At 43.9% G+C, this 18075-nt stretch overlaps 1 protein-coding gene and 1 long non-coding RNA gene across 2 annotated transcripts in view; one reads left to right on the forward strand and one right to left on the reverse strand.

Annotated features, from left to right (window-relative positions):
• The window catches only part of LOC121441651, a 104125-nt gene that overhangs the window by 63919 nt on the left and 22131 nt on the right, over positions 1-18075 (reverse strand). The gene's annotated exons all lie outside the window — the stretch shown is intronic.
• The window catches only part of LOC121441649 (solute carrier family 25 member 43), a 37218-nt gene continuing 31479 nt past the window's right edge, over positions 12337-18075 (forward strand). Inside the window, exon 1 of the mRNA XM_041642858.1 lies at positions 12337-12611. Coding sequence (XP_041498792.1) covers positions 12337-12611 — 275 coding nt within the window. The remainder of the gene's footprint in view (positions 12612-18075) is intronic.

The raw sequence follows: 18075 nt of genomic DNA on the forward strand, positions 1-18075 counted from the left end.
AGCGGCCAGACGCACAGAGGCAGCGGCGCGACTGCCAGATGAGGCGGAGCGAAACCGCATTCAGGAAGAGACTTTGGGGGACCGGCGCAGCAGCACACCCAAGCGGCGGGGACAGGCGTGCAATAAGGAGAGCAGATCGCCCTACTACAATTAAATCAAAGAGGTAGGCCTTTGGTTGGCCAGGTCACTGGCACACAGGGAGCCTGGTCCTGTCCTGAAGATCCTTCGGAGGGGTGAGAGGGTTCTTGGCCTGCGGCAGGAACCAGGAAACAGAACAAGGGCATTTTGTAAGTGGAGCCCATGGCCAGCAGGGAAACCTGATCCGGTTTTTTAAAGACCCCTTAGATAGGATCAATAGGAGGAGATGGGCAGGCGCCAAGGCAAGAATTCACCCAATAATCTGAAAAACAACATGAAAACACCAGAACCCAATGATCTTACAACAGAAGTATTTGAACAACCTAACACAGAAGAAGTGGAAAAAATTGACTTTATGAAAGCAATAGAGTCCCTTAAACAACATGTAAAAAATGCCCTTATAGAAATGGATGAGAAGTATAACAAAAAGTTTGAAGAAATGAGTAAATACGTACATGATACCCTGGGAAACCAAGAAAAAACGATCAAACAGGTAATGGAAATAGTTCAAGAATTGAAAACTGAAATGAAGGCAAGGAAGAAAATACAAACTGAGGACCAGCTGGATATGGAAAATCTAGGTCAACGAACAGAGTCTACAGAAACAAGCATAATCAATAGAATACAAGAGCTAGAAGAAAGAATCTCAGATGCTGAGGACACCATAGAGAAAATAAACGAACAGATCAAAGAAAACAGCAAAGCCAACAAATTCTCAACACAAAACATTGAGGAAATATGGGACACAATAAAAACAAACAAACCTAAGAATAATAGGAATAGAAGAAGGAGAAAAGTCACAGCTCAAAGGCCCAGAAAATATTTTCAACAAAATTATGGAAGAAAACTTTCCCAACTTAAAGAAAGATATTCATTTAAATATTCAAGAAGCATACAGAACACCAAACAGACTGGATCAAAGAAAAACATCTCCTCGCCATATAATAATCAAAACACAAAATATACAGGTTAAAGAAAGAATATTAAGAGCTGCAAAGGAAAAAGGGCAAGTAACTTATAAAGGTAAACCGATCAGACTTACACCTGACTTCTCTATGGAAACTATGAAAGCCAGAAGGTCCTGGATAGATGTACTGCAGAAGCTAAGAGACTATGGATGCAAACCCAAACTACTATACCCAGACAAGCTATCGTTCATTATCAACGGAGAAAACAAGACATTCCAGGATAAGAACAAATTTAAACAATATGTAGCCACAAATCCAGCCCTACAGAAAGTAATAGAAGGAAAATCGCAACCCAAGGAATCCAACACTGCCAACACTGCCTACAATAACCCAGGCATCTAGTGACCCTTCACCAGCACATCTCAAAGAAGGGAGACACACAATCTCTACTACCAAAAGCAATAAGAATAACCGGAGTAAACAACCACTGGTCTTTAATATCACTTAATATTAATGGGCTCAATTCACCTATAAAAAGGCACTGGCTAAAAGATTGGATACGAAAACAGGATCCAACATTCTGCTGTTTGCAAGAAACACATCTCAACCACAAAGACAGGCACCTACTCAGAGTAAAGGGTTGGGAAAAGGTGTTTCAAGCAAATCATCCTAAGAAAAAAGCAGGTGTGGCCATACTAATTTCTAGCAAAACTGACTTCAAACTAAAATCAATCAGAAGAGACCGAGATGGTCACTTTATACTCATAACAGGAACAATTCATCAGGATGACGTCTCAATCCTGAATATCTACGTCCCCCAATATAAAAGCACCTACTTATGTAAAAGAAATGTTACTAGAACTCAAGGCAGACATCAAACCACACACACTAGTAGTAGGAGACTTCAACACACCTCTCTCTCCAAGGGACAGGTCAATCAGACAGAAACCTAATAGAGAATTAAGAGAATTATTGGAGGTAATGAAGCAAATGGACTTAACAGACATCTATAGAACATTCCACCCAAATAGGAAAGAATATACCTTCTTCTCTGCAGCTCATGGAACCTTCTCAAAAATTGACCACATACTTGGAAACAAAGGAAACCTCCACAGATACAAAAAATATCAGTGTCCACCTGTGTCTTATCAGATCACCACGGATTAAAGTTAGAAGGCAACAACCACGCTACCCCCAAAAAACCGACAAACTCATGGAAACTGAACAGTCAACTACTGAACCACACCTGGGTCAAGGAAGAAATCAAGAAAGAAATTAAAGTCTTCCTTGAATTTAATGAAAATAAAGGGACAACATACTCAAACCTATGGGACACAATGAAAGCAGTGCTAAGAGGAAAGTTCATAGCACTAAGTGCCCACTTAAAGAAAACGTAGAAAGCATACATTAGGGATTTAACAACACACCTGAAAGCCCTAGAAAAAAAAAAGAAGCAGACGCACCCAGGAGAAGTAGAAGACTGGAAATAATAAAACTGAGGGCTGAAATCAATAAAATAGAAACACAGAAAACAGTCCAAAGAATCAATGAAACAAAAAGCTGGTTCTTGGAGAAAATCAACAAGATCGACAAACCCCTATCCAAAATAATTAAACGACAGAGAGAGAACACGCAAATAAATAAGATCAGAAATGAAAAGGGGGACATAACCACAGACACAGAAGAAATTCAGAGAATCATTAGATCTTACTACAAAAGCCTGTATGCCACAAAACTGGAAAATATAAAAGAAATGGACATTTTTTTAAATAGTACCATATACCAAAGCTAAACCAAGACCAGGTGAATGATCTAAATAGACCGGTTACTCGTGAAGAATGAGAAACGGTTTTCAAAAATCTCCCTTCGAAAAAAAGCCCAGGACCAGATGGTTTCAATGCAGAATTCTACCAGAACTTCCAAGAAGAACTAATACCTATACTCCTTAATATATTTCACAATATAGAAACAGAAGAGTCATTGCCAAATTCCTTTTATGAAGCTACAGTTACCCTGATACCAAAACCACACAAAGACCCAACCAAGAAAGAGAATTACAGACCTATCTCACTCATGAACATCGATGCAAAAATTCTCAATAAAATACTGGCAAACCGAATCCAAGAACACATAAGAAAAATTATCCATTATGATCAAGTAGGCTTCATCCCAGAGATGCACGGCTGGTTCAACATACGCAAATCTATCAATGTACTCCACCATATAAATAAACTGAAAGAAAAAAACCATATGATCATTTCATTAGATGCTGAAAAAGCATTCGACGAAATTCAACACCCCTTTATGATAAAGGTCTTGGAGAGAATAGGGATACAAGGGTCCTACCTAAATATAATATAAGCTATTAATAAAAGCAAGCCAACAGCTAACATTAAATTAAACGGAGAAAAACTCAAAGCCATCCCACTAAAATCAGGAACACGACAAGGATGTCCACTCTCTCCATACCTCTTCAATATAGTGCTTGAAGTTCTAGCAATAGCAATAAGACGACATAAGGAGATCAAGGGGATTCGTATTGGAAAGGAAGAAGTTAAGCTTTCGTTATTTGCAGATGATATGATAGTATACATAAGCGACCCCAAAAATTCTACCAAAGAACTCCTACAGCTGATAAACACCTTTAGTAATGTGGCAGGATACAAGATCAACTCCAAAAAATCAGTTGCCTTCCTATACACTAAGGATAAGGAAGCAGAGAGGGAAATCAGAGAAGCATCACCTTTCACGATAGCCACAAATAGCATAAAATATCTTGGGGTAACTCTGACCAAGGAAGTGAAAGATCTATTTGACAAGAACTATAAGTCTTTGAAGAAAGAAATTGAAGAAGACACCAGAAAATGGAAGGACCTCCCTTGCTCTTGGATTGGGAGGATCAACATAGTAAAAATGGCAATTCTACCAAAAGCAATCTATAGATTCAATGCAATCCCCATCAAAATCCCATCAAAATTCTTCACAGATCTGGAGAAGACAATAATCAACTTTATATGGAAAAACAAAAAACCCAGGATAGCCAAAACAATCTTATACAATAAAGGATTGTCTGGAGGCATTACCATCCCTGACTTCAAACTCTATTACAGAGCTACAGTATTGAAAACAGCTTGGTATTGGCATAAAAACAGAGAAGTCAACCAATGGAATCGAATAGAAGACCCTGACTTTAACCCACAAACCTATGAACACCTGATTTTCGATAAAGGAACTGAAAGTATACAATGGAAAAAAGAGAGCATCTTCAACAAATTGTGCTGGCAAAACTGGATGTCAATCTGTAGAAGAATGAAAATAGATCCATATCTATCACCATGCACAAAACTCAAGTCCAAATGGATTAAAGACCTCAATATCAGTCCGAACACACTGAACCTGATAGAAGAGAAAGTGGGAAGTACTCTACAACACATGGGCACAGGAGACCACTTCCTATGTATAACCCCAGCAGCACAGACACTAAGGGCATCATTGAATAAATGGGACCTCCTGAGGCTGAGAAGCTTCTGTAAAGCAAAGGACACTGTCACTAAGACAAAAAGGCAACCCACTTACTGGGAGAAGATTTTCACCAACCCCGCAACTGACAAAGGTCTGATCTCCAAAATATATAAAGAAATCAAGAAACTAGACCGTAAAAGGCTATTTATTCAACCCAATTATAAAATGGGGCATTGAGCTGAACAGAGAATTCTCAACAGAAGAACTTCAAATGGCCAAAAGACACTTAAGGTCATGCTCAACTTCCTTAGCGATCAGGGAAATGCAAATCAAGACAACTTTAAGATACCATCTTATACCTGTCAGAATGGCTAAAATAAAAAACACCAATGATAGCCTTTGCTGGAGAGGTTGTGGAGAAAGGGGTACACTCACCCATTGCTGGTGGAAATGCAAACTTGTGCAACCACTCTGGAAAGCAGTGTTTCGGTTTCTCAGGAAATTCGGGATCAACCTACCCCTGGATCCAGCAATACCACTCTTGGGAATATACCCAAGAGAGGCCCTATCATACAACAAAAGTATATGCTCAACTATGTTCATGGCAGCATTGTTTGTAATAGCCAGAACCTGGAAACAACCTAGATGCCCTTCAACGGAAGAATGGATGAAGAAAGTATGGAATATATACATATTAGAGTATTACTCAGCAGTAAAAAACAAGGACTTCTTGAATTTTGCATACAAATGGATGGAAATAGAAAACACTATCCTGAGTGAGGTAAGCCAGACCCAAAAAGAGGAACATGGGATGTACTCACTCATATTTGGTTTCTAGCCATAAATAAAGGGCATTGAGCTTATAATTCATGTTCCTAGAGAAGCTAAATAAGAAGGTGAATCCAAAGACAAACACATAGGCATCCTCATGAATATTAACCTTCATCAGGCGATGAAAGGAGACAGAGACAGAGACCCACATGGGAGCACCGGACAGAAATCTCAAGGTCCAAATCAGGAGCAGAAGGAGACGGAGCACGAGCAAGGAACTCAGGACCACGAGGGGTGCACCCACACACTGAGACAATGGGGATGTTCTATCGGGAACTCACCAAGGCCAGCTGGCCTAGGTCTGAAAAAGCATGGGATAAATCCGGACTAGCTGAACATAGCGGACAATGAGGAATACTGAGATCTCAAGAACAATCGCAGTTGGTTTTTGATCCTACTGCACGTACTGGCTTTGGGGGAGCCTAGGCAGTTTGGATGCTCACCTTACTAGACCTGTATAGAGGTGGGCGGTCCTTGGGCTTCCCACAGGTCAGGGAACCCTGATTGCTCTTCGAGCAGATGAGGGAGGGGGACTTGATCGGGGGAGGGGGAGGGAAATGGGAAGCGGTTGCGGGGAGGAGGCAGAAATCCTTAATAAATAAATAAATTAAAAAAAATAAAAGAACTAGAATACGGCTGAAAAAAAAAAAGAACAGGAAAACCTGTTCAACAATGATCTGAATCAAAAGCTTAACTCTGCTTTGCTCATAAAGATAAAACAAGTCTTACGGGGTGTTTCTACACTCAGTATTCCTGTTCTTCTACGTGTGTCTAGTGTGTTGTCTTAGTTTCTCAACCGTTGCTGTGATACGATACCCTAGCAAAAGCAATCCAGGAGAGCTGGAGAGTTTGCCCAGTGGTTAAGAGTGCTTGCTGCTCTACCAGAGGACCCGAGTCTGGTTTCTAGCACTCAGCTTGGGCAGCTCACAACTTCCGGTAACTCCAGCTCCAGGCCCTCTTCTAGCCTCCATGGTCATTGCATTCACGTGCACAAAACCACATAGAGACACTCACATAACACATAATTAAAAGTAATATTTTTTTAAATTTTATCTTTATTTATTGTGTTTCATTTGTCTGGCTCTCATGTGACATGGTATGTGTTGAAGTCAGAGGACAACTTTTGGGAGGTGGTTCTCTCCTTCAACCATATGAACTTCCAGAAATAGAATTCAGGTCATCAGGTTTGGCTGGCAAGTGCCTTCAGCCACTAAACCATCTCAACTGCCCAAAAATCTTTAAAAGAAAAAAGAAGTGAGTTCGAGGCCAGCCTGGTCTATAGAGTGAGTTCCAGGACAGGCTCCAAAGCTACACAGAGAAACCCTGTCTCGAAAAAACAAACAAACAAACAAACAATAAATAAATGGCGAGTATAAATAAATAAATAAATAAATAAATAAATAAATAAGCAAGCAAGCAAAAGAGAAGAAAGCAGTTTAGGGGAGAAAGTGTTTCTCTGGCCTCACAGTTCCAGGTTCCAGTCCACCACAGGTGGAAAGTCCCAGAAACAGAAGGTCAGGGGAGCTAATTGGTCACATCAAATCCATAGTCAGAAACAAAGAGTGAAGGGGACATGCAGTGCTCAGTTCACTCTCTCCTGCTCATCCCATCCATTCTCCCAGGAAAAACTGTCACCCTCATTCAAGGTTTGTCTTCTCACGTCAATCAAACCAATTAAAATCTCATAGGCATGTCCATAGACCAACCTTATCTAGACAATTCCACTTGGGATTCTTTTCCTAGGTGATTGTGTCAAGTTGCTGAAACTTCACATTTCTTTAGGAAAGATTATATCTTGTTTCATTCAGAACTTCACTGAGAATTGTTCGACATTTAAAAATGAATTAGCTCATCAAGGGCAAGACGGTGTTGCAGAGAACATTGCATTTGATGGGAGTGCTTCAACGAAAACTGGGGGAGAGATGCTTTTTGTAATCCATGCCCAGGGTGCAAGGAAAGGAGAAAAAAAGCAAACAGTATAAAAGAGCACAGAGTTCAAATTTAATTGTTCTCTAGTGTACAGGTTTTCTTCTCCACAGATAACTTGATTATAAAAGGGTGGTTTTAAAAAATCATTTCAGAGTACTGATTTTATGTCTCATTAAAGGGAAAGAAGGGGGCAGAGGAAAGGGCAGGATAGAGGGAGGAAGGGAGGAAGGGGGATAGCAAAGAAAACAACTCCACATAAATGGATATTTGAACACAGAAGAAGCAAGAAAGGATACAGAGAGAGTGAGACAGACAGACACATGCAGACACCCATGCAAGCATGTACACAAGCACACACACACCTCTTAACTGTACTTCCCTGAGAGCACAGATCAGACAAGTTCAGCCTCCTATCAAGGCTTCCATCCCATTTGTCTTAGGACAACAGCTCTATAGCGCTTTTGCAATTTATACAACACAATTCCACTAGAATGAAGAATGCAAGAAAACATAGAAGAACAGGAATCAACTAGTATTGGTCCAAACAGCAAGATAAACAAAGCATCATCTAAGAAGCTACTAGTGAGCGTGAGCGCAGCTGAGGGAGGCTTTCTTCAGAGAGAAGAGAAACTGAAAGATGACAGTTGGAGTGACTGGGGTGACAGGAGGCTCCCTACCAACTGGCATCAGCGGGCCACCCATCTACTTCCTGCCACAACATTTACTTCTACAACTTTTTACTGACTGCCTCTCCTTTTAGTTGTATGTTTGCTTTTAGTATAATATCTCAGTTTCATGTGCTATGCACTTCCCAAGGCTGGAGCGAGCAAGGATCGTTGAAGAGGTTTTTTTAAATAAAAAAAAAATAGGTATTAAAAAAGAGCAAGTAAAGTTAGAGTCTACACGTCACAATCTGTTTGCCTAGGATGTGTGAGACCCTGGGCTCCATGCCCAGGACATGATTTAAAAAAAAAAAAAGATTGGTATGTGCTTAACAGATGAGCGGGGCTCTAGCTCGGGCAAATCTGAGCACATCTTGTGAGCACACTATCTTGAAAACATAGATGGCGTCAAATACACACTTCGCTGCTCGTCATTTTACTGTCCACTGTTAACTGCAGAGAAATGTGCTGTGGAGGTTAAAATAGGCCTCATTATCTTTCTGGGCCTATAGCTTCCTAGACATAAAATCCTTCCATCTCTGGCTCATCTGAACATCTTATTGGTGCTAAAGACAAAAAGCACCATGAAGAAAAAGAAATAAAAAAAAAAAACAGAATACACAGTTCCAAGAAGGTACATTAGAAATTCCCATACAAGGACTTCCTGAGGCTGAGAAGCTTCTGTAAAGCAAAGGACACTGTCACTAAGACAAAAAGACAACCCACTGACTGGGAGAAGATCTTCACCAACCCTGCAACTGACAAAGGTTTGATCTCCAAAATATATAAAGAAATCAAGAAACTAGACCGTAAAAGGCTAATCAACCCAATTATAAAATGGGGCACTGATCTGAACAGAGAATTCTCAACAGAAGAACTTCAAATGGCCAAAAGACACTTAAGGTCATGCTCAACTTCCTTAGCGATCAGGGAAATGCAAATCAAGACAACTTTAAGATACCACCTTACACCTGTCAGAATGGCAAAAATAAAAAACACCAATGATAGCCTTTGCTGGAGAGGTTGTGGAGAAAGGGGTACACTCACCCATTGCTGGTGGGAATGCAATCTTGTGCAACCACTCTGGAAAGCAGTGTTTCGGTTTCTCAGGAAATTCGGGATCAACCTACCCCTGGATCCAGCAATACCACTCTTGGGAATATACCCAAGAGAGGCCCTATCATACAACAAAAGTATATGCTCAACTATGTTCATGGCAGCATTGTTTGTAATAGCCAGAACCTGGAAACAACCTAGATGCCCTTCAACGGAAGAATGGATGAAGAAAGTATGGAATATATACATATTAGAGTATTACTCAGCAGTAAAAAACAAGGACTTCTTGAATTTTGCATACAAATGGATGGAAATAGAAAACACTATCCTGAATGAGGTAAGCCAGACCCAAAAAGAGGAACATGGGATGTACTCACTCATATTTGGTTTCTAGCCATAAATAAAGGGCATTGAGCTTATAATTCATGTTCCTAGAGAAGCTAAATAAGAAGGTGAATCCAAAGACAAACACATAGGCATCCTCATGAATATTAACCTTCATCAGGCGATGAAAGGAGACAGAGACAGAGACCCACATGGGAGCACCGGACAGAAATCTCAAGGTCCAAATCAGGAGCAGAAGGAGACGGAGCACGAGCAAGGAACTCAGGACCACGAGGGGTGCACCCACACACTAAGACAATGGGGATGTTCTATTGGGATCTCACCAAGGCCAGCTGGCCTAGGTCTGAAAAAGCATGGGATAAATCCGGTCTAGCTGAACATAGCGGACAATGAGGAATACTGAGAATTCAAGAACAATTGCAGTGGGTTTTTGATCCTACTGCACGTACTGGCTTTGTGGGAGCCTAGGCAGTTTGAATGCTCACCTTACGAGACCTGGATAGAGGTGGGCAGTCCTTGGGCTTCCCACAGGTCAGGGAACCCTGATTGCTCTTCGAGCAGATGAGGGAGGGGGACTTGATCGGGGGAGGGGGAGGGAAATGGGAAGTGGTTGTGGGGACGAGGCAGAAATCCTTAATAAATAAATAAATTTAAAAAAAAAAAGATAAAAAAAAAGAAATTCCCATACAAGCTGACTTGAGGAAAAAACAAACAAACAAACTGAGCTAAGGATGTAGCTCAACGGTAGAGCACCTGCCTAGTATGTACAAGGTCACAGGTTCAACTCCACAGCACCAAAAGAAACTGGTTTTCTTTTTCAGTTGGCACTGCTCAATTGAGCCAGCTCTCTGTGCAATGTGGTACAGCGGCAGCAGCTGCGGTCCCAGGGTGATGCTTCATGAAAGCTTTGGGGCCCCATCCTGCTGGCAACAGAGTGCTTAGGGCAGAACTGGGACCTGAACGCACCCTTACCCAGAGCCCAAATTCAATTCCTGCCGTTTTACCATCCTACATCGTCTGATCTTCAGACTTGTAGAGCTACATTCTGCCACTTTCCACAGCTAGGAAATTCCCTCACCACAAGACACAAGAAGTTACAAGGCAAGACAAATAAGCATTCCCCAGCCGAGAGCAGAGCAAGGCTTCAGCAAGGCAAAGAAGTGCTCCCCGTGGAAACCCGGCCTTGCTCAGCTGAACAGATGAGAAAGACACTCGCTGAGGAAAATAAGAAAGCGGCTAGTCGGTACTGCCTCATGACAACACAGAAGGAGGCATCGAAGACATGTTTTGCTGCTAGTCATTTTAATGTTCCGTGTATCTGCATAGAAAAAAATACACATGAGGGGTTAAAATAATAGATCTCATCTTTCTTAGCCTATAGCTTGCACGACTTGAAATGGTTCCTTTTTTTTTTAGCAAGTTTCTTTGTCTCTGTGCTGAAAACATTCAAAAATCCTCTTTTTGGTTATTTTGAAATCTACAATATATTATTGTAAATGTTTAAAGTGATGGATATGCTAATTGCCTTGATTTGATCACTGTACATTGTATCCATGTAACAGGGGCCCGAAGGATTAGAATTTCCCCTGGGAAAATTCATGCTGGGGTGAGGATAAGCCACCCACGGGAGCCCTGGTACCAGAGGATAAGCTGGTTTCTCACGAGAAAAGACTTATCTCTGGCTTCTAGTAACTTGGACTCACTGCTAAATTTATATATGCATTATTTCCAGCCCATTGATTCATCTTTATAAACTGTAACCCTAACATAGACAAAGCCAAGAGGGATTCAGAATTTCTGTTTGCTCAGTTCTGGCCCTTCGCTTCTTTTGGCGCATATGTGTGCAAAGAGAGGAGAGAAGGGGTGGGGAGCAAGGGGGAGCAAGGGGGAGAAGGAAGCGAGTTTATGCATGCTTGTACGCGTGGAGGCCAGAGGCTGGCATCCAGTGTCTTCCCCACCTCGGTCCTCATTCTTTTTCAATGCATTGTTTTCACTTACTGATTTTAAAAAACGAACGTCCCCAGTATTTGGTCTCGTTCGGACATTTTCTCCTGCCTGTCTTCTTCCCCATGGCTCTGGCACCACCACCTTCATTTTTGAGGCAAGTTCTCTCGCTGCAGTGTTACTATGCATTCCTTATGTGTGGCCCTAAGGAGATGTAGGCCTCCATTGGCCTATGTAGGAACCCTGCTTCTGCCTTGCAGTGGCCACTCAGCCTTAAGCATCTCCATGTCTTAGTTTCCGCTTCTATAAGGTAATGTCTTAATCAGAAGCAACACAGACAGAGATTGGTTACCTGTCCCGGTCAATGTTGATTTAATTCTCGCGGTAACTTCTAGAAAGTGCAAACTCCACAGTACAGGTGAAGCACCTGAGGCACAAAGAAACCCAGTGACCTCCCTACCGCCCTACCGTCACGTGACATCTGCAAGGACTCTAAGGCAGATAGGTTCCAGAGCCTGTGGTCTAACCACACCCACACCCACAGCCTCCGCAAATGAGGCCAGATCTGCTAAAAAGCTGTTTTGAACGCACCACCGAGTGTTAGGCAAGTATTGTTATCCAAGGTCTGTCATTTCTGCACGCTGCACAACCTTTTAAAATAAAGAGGTTGATGGAAGAGAAGAAAGTCAGGGGAGGGGAAGATAGAATGTGAAAAAGGAACAGAGAAGCAGCAAGGTAGAGGACGGGTGAATACCTAGGAAACAAGTCTTGCTGGCTTGGCCTTCAAAGAACAGGGGGAACTGTTCCAGACAGAAATGGAAGCCTAGTCTTGCCAGTAGCATTGCAAATACACGATGACTGGGCTTGCCTCAGATACCTGAGAAAGCCGCCTTCCATCCCACCCTAACCCGGAGGTGCAGCTCGGGCGTGGGCCCAGCTTCCCTAGTTCATCTCAAGAGTCCGCCCCACGCCGGGCGGGGCCTGGCCAGACCACTCTACCCGTGGTGGCCCGCGAGCCCCGGACACCAGCCACGAGGTGGCCCGCGCGGGGCTGGGTCCCGATGGCTACGTGGAGGCGGGATGGCCGGCTAACCGGCAGCCAGCGGCTGCTGTGTGCAGGGCTGGCGGGAGTGTTCAGCCTCAGCCTCACGGCGCCCCTGGAGCTCGCCACCGTGCTGGCCCAGGTCGGCGTGGCGCGAGGCCACTCCCAGGGGCTGTGGGCCACTGGACGCCAAGTGTGGCTAGCCGAGGGGCCGAGGGCCCTGTGGAAGGGGAATGGCGTGGCGTGCCTGCGCCTCTTCCCCTGCAGCATGGTGCAGCTGGCTGCCTACCGAAAGTAAGAGTCCGGAGGGCGGGGTCGGGAGGTCGGACTGGGGAGGCAGAGCCACCACCACCAGCACTGGGAATCCGAAAAGGCCCCCAGCCTCCCTTCCTTCCGGATAATGGGGGGCGGGGGCGATGTGCCTTGGCGTCTTGGGGCCACAAGGCTGTATGTGTGGCCCTGAAAGCACAGTATCAGTTTTTCACATGCTTTTGAGATTCCTGCCTTGCGAGCTACAGTTTTGTGAAATCTTTATAGTCTTTTCTGGGGGGAATAAGAAGAGGAGGTCGAATTGGCAAATGATATCTGGAGGTTAAGAAACGAAAAAGCTTCCCAAAGAAGTGAGATCTGACCATTACCAATGTCCAGTAAATTGGAAATGTTTGCTTTTGCTGGCTTAGGAGAGAATGCTCCAGAAGGTGTGTCTGAGCCCAGTGTACCAAGGAGTAAGTGCTCAGGACAGGAAGAGGGACCAGGACGATTCCTGTCCATCCCCAGCTCCAGCTGCAGCCTATCTTGGCTTTAGGATCTTAGGGGGCCTGCAGTTTCGTCTTCCCCAGCAGGGACCGGTCTCCTCAGCCTACCGTTTACCCCACCCCCAGCCACTCACTGATCTCCTGTGGACTTTTTTCACCTCCTCCCACATCAAGCACTGCTACCTAGGGAAAGATCTAGAGATGCAAATGATGACTACTGTGGAGTGACCTTAACAGAGCTCAACAGATTTGCATGGGAGCTGGGAAGGAAGCCTAAAAGAAGAAAGCAGCCCGTGGTGGCAACTCTAGAGGAGGGGCTACTTCTCTGTTGGGGAAGACAGTCCCTGGGTTCCTCATTAGGGAGGCAAGGTGCCAGCTCTAAAGACTGGCCTTGGCTCTGAATTAAACAAACAGCCTACAAGCTGGTTAAGCTACTTTTTGTTTTGTTTCCAGTGCAAGAGGTGAAAGCCCAGGCAAGTGAGGTGTCCTGCCACTGTGTTCCCAGCCCTAAGAACTACTCAGTCACAACACGCCACCTTTCTTTCCGCATTCACTTGACATTAGTTAGGATGCAGAATAACACACATGATCCTGGCGATGCTGCAAGGATGAAAGCAGTGTGGTCCCCGTCTCAGTTTACAAGGTAGTTTTAAAAAGACTGGCTGGCATATCTCAGTCCACAGACATCACAATGAATTTAGTGGCTATAAATTGCCAGTGGATCAGGAGTGATAGTGATGTACACTTCAGGTGAGAAGATGGGACGGCTTCACAGAGGAGAACAAGCTGTCTGAGTTTGGCCTTGGGAAAATGAGTAGGAGTCTCCTGGGCAAAAAACGAGGCATTGCAGGTAATGTCAACATAGGCCAGGAAAAGGAAAGGCATGCAGTATAACCGGCTGGAAAAGCGTCTTGGAATGAGATCTTGAAAATCGGACTTGGTATGTGATGGTGGCTGTGGGAAATGCTTGTGCAGGGTCAGGGCAATGCTGTGATTAGAAATTCAAGGAGAATGAGTGTCTCCTAGTGGCACGGTAGGGTGGACAAGGAAAAAGGTGGTGAGTGGTGTTATGGTTTTCTGTCTCTTTAAGAGACAAGCCACGCCCACTCCCTCCCCCATCAGCTGAGGCAGGCTGATCTTTAGCTTCCTGCCTGAGCGCCCTCTCTTTTCCATCTTCCTCTAGGAGAGGCAGTTTCGCTTCTGCCTCTCTCCCCACTTCTCTGTTATCCCCCTTCTCTGTCTCTTTCTCCTTCTCTCTCTCTCTCTGTCCCCCCTTCACCCTTTCCCCTTCATAACCCCCTGAATAAACGTTCAACCTCACTCTGCAAGTCATGTCTATCCATGTCTCTGTCTTCTGCCGCCCACCATATGTCTCCCTGCCTGGGACCAGCCACTGCTCGGGGACCGGCAGCTGTCTCTATCTGGGACGCTGCCTGCCCCCACATGGCCCACTACCACCATTTGGGACCTACAGCAGTTCTGCTGCCTACTGCCGCCGGGGATCTTGAAGCATTTTTTAAAGAATTATAAAAGGTGGTAGTAGCAGCTAGGAGCCTGTCACAGCACGCAGCAGCCCGGAGTATCTGAAATGGGTTGGCGACAGAAAAGATGGAGAAGGGCAGAGACTTACATAGACTAGGTGTGCTGATATTATTTTCTGACAGACTATTTTCTTTCTGAAAGCTGAAAAGAAGCATTCTCATGAGTGACAGGGTATAGTTAGAAAGGCTGATCAGCCGTGAAGTCATCCTTTCTCCAGAAAGATGGTAGGCATGGCTTATCATCATACCAATTCATTTGCACTCTCTCCTGACCATGAATTTGCAAAACACGTAGCAGGGACTAATGGTACCCAGTCTGACCACGGCTCGGAACAGAACATCCAGCATACTCAGTGAATGAAGTGGCTGGAAAATTCTCCACAATAGCAGTGACAGAGCTAGAACTTGAAAACATCCTCTGGCTCCTGAGTCCAGGGTTCTGTCCACGACTACACAGCTAAAATATCTGCTTAGTTGGACTGACGATGAAAAGAGATTACTGGTTAGAGTGGTGGGTGCTGTGTTTCTGTCACATGCAAATGATAGCAGATACAAGGGGTGGCTTTCAAATGCATCAAAAAGAAGGTCCTCCTCCAACTTTATTGCACAACTGCTCGTTTGTCTGACTATATATTGGTTTGGGGCCCTGCAGCTGTGACTTGTTCAGAGCACCCCCATTTCCTTATTTCATAACCAATCAGGAGCATGTGTTAGCATACATCTGGAGTGTGCGTCGAATTTGCACTAGATGAAAGGAAGGGGTTCCTGCAGATCACCAGGGCCTTCAGTCTCAGTCTCACTGAGAAAAAAAAAAGCTTGTATGTACATGAGGAAGAGCAAAACCGGAACACTGCCTCCCCAGCCAGTCAGAGTTTTAATCTATAGGGACCACAATGATGCCATTGGTAGCCTAACAGGGTTATCTGCATTGACTATTTTTTAATAGTCTGCCTACATGTACATATGTGCACTGTGTGCATGCCTAGTACCAAAAGAGGTCAGAACAGAGCACCAGATCCCCTGGACCTGGAGACACAGATGCTTGTGAACTGCCACGTAGGAACAGACTGCCACGTGCAGACCAAAGCCCGGCTCTCTGCAGGAGCAGCCAGTGCTCTCAACCACTAAGTCATCTCTCCAGCTCCTTGACTTTACTATTCTGAGGGAAGATTAGAGGTGAAGAGGCATAGAAGAAAGAACTCCCTTTAGTTCTTCTCTTTCATTTTCTACATTTGATAGTTAAGAGTACTTCATACAACAAACCATCATAATAAGATAGGCTTTCTCTTCCTAGTCCAAGTACTTGAGTAAGCCAAGGGCCTGTTTCCCTCTAGATGCTTCTGTCAGTTATTTCCTTGTCAGGACTGGTGAGCTCTCCTATGTGATCTATGCTCAGTATCTGGTGCATTATGGCTGACCAACAAATGGGCAATAAATTGGCCTAAGTCCTTGAATGGCTGAATGGGATAGGGAATAAGAATGGGACAATAAAAAAGAATGGTGCTGCGTTTTGTATTCTAAACTCCAAGCAGGTATTTTTTTTCCAGCTTGCTGCACACAATCATTTCTATTTCGTGTGTGTGCTGTCCTTCTAACTTGACTGGCCAGGGCAAAGAAACAGCATGCCGGCATTAACACAGAGGCAGGCCAGTGGCTCACTGGTGAATGCCAGCTTTAATTGTCTGTATATCATTTTTCCTTCAGTGCTGGGAGCACAGCCAGGGCGCCAATTGAGATGCACCAATAACCCCTTGAAGGAGATGTTGCCAATGAACTTCAGATGGCTCCACCTGAATGCCCACTCATTATTCCTCAGGCCAGCTGTCATCTGAACAACAGGAAACCTCCCCCTCCACTGGAAGGTTGAGAGCCAATGACCTGGAATGCTTTCATTTTGACGAAGATGAAAGTATTATTTTAGCCCAGCTCTGTTCGCTTACTTTTATTCCAAACTCTTGGTATCCTCCTTGTACCATTCTATGGCAAAAGTACTATTTCTCCTAGTTTCCCAGCCTCAGCACTAAGGAATTAACTTACTTTTCTGTAGCCTGGAAGGGTGTGCTGTGTAGAAGTACCCTTATAAAATTTCTTCTGGGAGAGGCACTCATGACTGAGAATGCCCTGCCCCCCCCCAAAAAAAGGCTTATAACAGGGTAGTTTATGGTCTGCATTTAGAAAAGTCCATGCAAAGTAATTTTAACTGAATTGTAAAACTACTGAGAGACACAAAGAATAGTTTGTCAAACACTCATATAGCTACCATCCACACTTTCCATACTATTTTTAGACAGAGTCTCTCTTTGTATTCTAAATTGACCTTTAACTTGTTCTGTAATCCAGACTAGCCTCAAACTCAAGATTCTCCTGTCTTACTCTCCCAAGTGCTGGGATCAAAGCCCATACCACCAAGCCCAAAATGTCTTTGTTGATGTAGAGAAGTGGGGGGGGGGGGGTTAGCTTTTGTTTCTGTTTTTTTTTTTTTTTTTTTTTTTTTTGCAACGCCGGGCATCAAACCCAGGACTTTGAGTGTGCTAAATAATCATACTACCACTGAACCCCATCCTCAGCCCCCTTGTTTCATTTCTGAGTTCAAGTCTTGGCCAAGCAGCCTCAAAATACTGGGCTCAAGTGCTTCTTCTGCCACAGCCTCCCACGAAACCATGACTACAGGCATGTATGCCAAGCCCTGCCACCCATGTATCTCTCTTAAATATAATAAAGCCTGGATGAAGGTAGCATCCTCTTCTTTTTCGTTCTTGGTCCTAGTCCATTTTCCCTTTCCCAGGGGAAGCTTTTATACTTCCTCCTAAGTACCTGTTTACCTTAAAGAATCCTTATGGGTTTATTGTTTGTGGTTGTCATATCTATAGTTTGTTTTGCCCATTCATCATCATGCTTTTACGGCTTATTTCTTGTGCTTCTGTGATTTGTCTAAGCTCATTCATTTTAACCAGATGGGATCCATTGAATGACAATGCCTTCACTTTTTCCATTCCCCTACATTTTGACATTAAATTGTTGGAGCTTTTCATTTTTTTTTTTTTTAATTTTCGAGACAGGGTTTCTCCGTAGCTTTTTGGTTCCTGTCCTGGAACTAGCTCTTGTAGACCAGGTTAGCCTCGAACTCACAGAGATCCACCTGCTTCTGCCTCCCGAGTGCTGGGATTAAAAGCGTGCGCCACCACCGCCCGGCAGAGCTTTTCATTTTTATAAGAAATGTTTGTAGTGTGTCTTCATGTGTAGATCTCTAAGAGTGTTCCTCTAGACTATGAACTGCGAAATGGAGTTACAGGGTTAAAAACTTGTTTCTCCAAATTTACTAGACACTGCAAAGTGACCCTACTGGTTTTATGGTCCTTCCTTCCAGCAAAGGGCGAGGGAGTCAGTTACCATCCATTCTCTCTCCATCATTCGATATGATGCCAGCCTGCTGGATGAGATGTGGATATCCCGTCACTGTTT

Source organism: Microtus oregoni, unplaced genomic scaffold (assembly GCF_018167655.1).
Source record: "Microtus oregoni isolate MIOR12 unplaced genomic scaffold, Mior012 000080F_ref0000499, whole genome shotgun sequence".
Taxonomy (NCBI): Eukaryota; Metazoa; Chordata; class Mammalia; order Rodentia; family Cricetidae; genus Microtus; species Microtus oregoni.